The sequence below is a fragment of the Myotis davidii genome, unplaced genomic scaffold (genome assembly GCF_000327345.1).
Source record: "Myotis davidii unplaced genomic scaffold, ASM32734v1 scaffold2798, whole genome shotgun sequence".
Taxonomy (NCBI): Eukaryota; Metazoa; Chordata; class Mammalia; order Chiroptera; family Vespertilionidae; genus Myotis; species Myotis davidii.
This window is the reverse complement of record NW_006289553.1, coordinates 339,598-342,030: the sequence shown is the minus strand read 5'-3', so window position 1 is coordinate 342,030 and position 2,433 is coordinate 339,598. Positions and strand designations below refer to the sequence as shown.

The 2,433-nt window shown below is 52.2% G+C and overlaps 1 protein-coding gene across 1 annotated transcript in view; it reads left to right on the top strand.

The window, feature by feature from the left end:
• Positions 1–2,433, top strand: part of RCOR1 (REST corepressor 1) — a 43,864-nt gene that overhangs the window by 22,503 nt on the left and 18,928 nt on the right. Inside the window, exon 2 of the mRNA XM_006761991.2 lies at positions 1,529–1,581. Coding sequence (XP_006762054.1) covers positions 1,529–1,581 — 53 coding nt within the window. The remainder of the gene's footprint in view (positions 1–1,528; positions 1,582–2,433) is intronic.

Here is a 2,433-nt window from a genome sequence, read left to right as displayed (position 1 = left end):
CTCTTCATTCTGAATGCGCTGGGGAGCCCGGGGAGCTGCTAAGGGACGCGGCCTCCACCTGACTCGCAGCGCTGAGTGTCCACCCCTGCCCAGGCCTCTTCTGTCAGCCAGAGCCGGCTCCACCTGTGCCTTCCTCCCCAGGGCTAACCCAGCCCCTGCCCTGCTGGGAAAGGAGCCCCCACACCCTGCATGCCACAGCTCCCAGCACCCACTCAGCAGCTGTTTGCTAATCTTTCTTGGACGCTGGGACAATGAAGAGAATGCACCAAGTGTGTTTTGCCAGAGGGTGTCAGAATTCTTTCACAAGGTAACTTCCACTCCTGCCCACTGTGACTGTGACTGTTGGGGTGGTAGGGTTCTCTCCTTCCCTTAGAGGCGAGGCCCCTGGAACGCTGGGCCCAGGGAGGCAGTGGTGTGGCAGTTGTGGCTCGCAGAAATGGATGTAGGCAGAAAAGTGCCATCCCTGCTGCGTGCTCACCAAGGCTGCACTCAGGTCATTTTGTTCAGCGGCGCCAACCAGTGGGCCGTGAGGTCCGAAAGGTTGGTGGCCGCTGGTTTAGTTCACTGAGTCTCCGGTGCGAGCGCAGTGACAGCCGGTCTGTGCGGACTTGGCTGTAAAAGAAGGAAGTGGATGCTCCGAGTTGCCGTTAGCAGCGAGCTGCACTGTGCGTAGTTACGGTTTGAGTTACGTTGACCTTTTCCCTCTGTCAGTGGAGAAACATTTTCTCTGGCGTTAGAGTGCACACTAAAAAAGAGTCTGAATTATTTTTTCAAAACTGATTTCATTTCTGCCGCAGCGGGACCAGGGCTGTGGCCTGACTGCGCAGTGCCAGGCCGCGCGCTCACTGCAGCCAGGCGAGCGCAGCTCTTGGAGCCTGGCCCTCAGCCTCGAGTTGTCCTCTTGGGAAACTAACTGACCTTCTAGGATGGGGGTCGGGGCCGTGGGGACCGAGTGAGCCTCGGGACAGGGGTCAGGGGCCGTGGGGATGTCGCTGTTGCATACAGTTCTGCCTAGTGGTGTTTTTGAGCTGGTGTTATTTTTGTAATTTACGTAGAGAAGTGACACATGGATAATATAAGGAAGTGCTATAGACGAGTAGTGCCTCATTTTTCTGGAGAAAAGACTAGAAAATATAAGGTGGAAGCAGGTTCATCTTTGGGTCAGTTTTCTTAGTGCCTGAAAGCAAATGCCAGACACTGGTTCACATCACTCATCTCTTAGGTTTTTTAAACTATAGCCTAGGTTGCTTGTTCTGTGGCCTTGGCTCCTAAAAAAAAACCCCAATTTAATGTTTTTTTAATTTATAAATAATTATTTTTCAGGTACTAAGGAAATACTTGTTTATGGAAAATCAGTAGAACCAAGTTTAGAAAAGAGAGTCATAATTTTGCCATCCAGAGATAAGGGCCTTAATATTGAGCATATTTCAGCGAGTCCTGCGGGGCTTCTGCCTGTAGGCCCCGCGCGGCCTGTCCTGGGCATGCTGCTGGAGCCCGCGGCCTTGTTCACGCCTGTCTTGTTTTTCAGTGGACGAGTACATCGCCATCGCCAAGGAGAAGCACGGCTACAACATGGAGCAGGTAACGACGCCTTTCTTTTGTTGTTAGAAACGGGCTTTGGAGCAAGCCAGTAGGTGTGGGGGGGGAGCGGCCGTGTCCCCCCAGCAGAGGGGCTCTGGCCCCTCCCACCGCAAGGAGCCCCGGGGTGGGTGGCGGTGGACGGCCTGTCCCGCGGGGCTGCAGGGCAGTGGAGGCCGCGGTGCGGGATCCTGGGCACATGCTTTCTTACTGACCGTGTGAGCTGTCCTTTTGTGGCTGTTGATGGTGTTTCCCGACTCAGGCTGCCACACTTAAACCTATCGTGTTTTAATGTTAATTGTTTTGAGTCACTTTCAGGTGTAAAATTTGGCTAAGGCTTTCATTTAAAAATTGTTCAAAGGCTGTTTTAAAAGTTTCTAATCACTGCTTTAAAAGTGAGCACGCTAAGCTGGGTTAGTGCTTTCCTGGCATTGATCTACCGTATTTGCCGGCGTATAAGATGATTTTTTGGCCCTGAAAAATATGCCTCCAAGTGGGGGGTCGTCTTATACGCCAGGTACCCTTCAGATAGACTGCCCATAGTGCTTGCCCCGTGCCATAGTGGCCTCCCGATGCCCGCCCACTTCATTCCACATACCGTTCAGGCATCAGCAGCGCTGCTGGGTGTATGCTCGGCTGTTATGCGATTTTGCTGTTATGCGATTTTACCACACTCGCAAAATCGCACACAGCCGATCATACACCCAGTATGATAGCGCAAAATCGCGAATCGCGATACCATACTAGGTGTATGGTTGGCTGTGTGCGATTTTGCGAGTGTGGTAAATTCGGGTTACCGTATATTTCTTTATATATGCATTGAAGATTCGCGATTTTGCTATATCATGGTGCCTG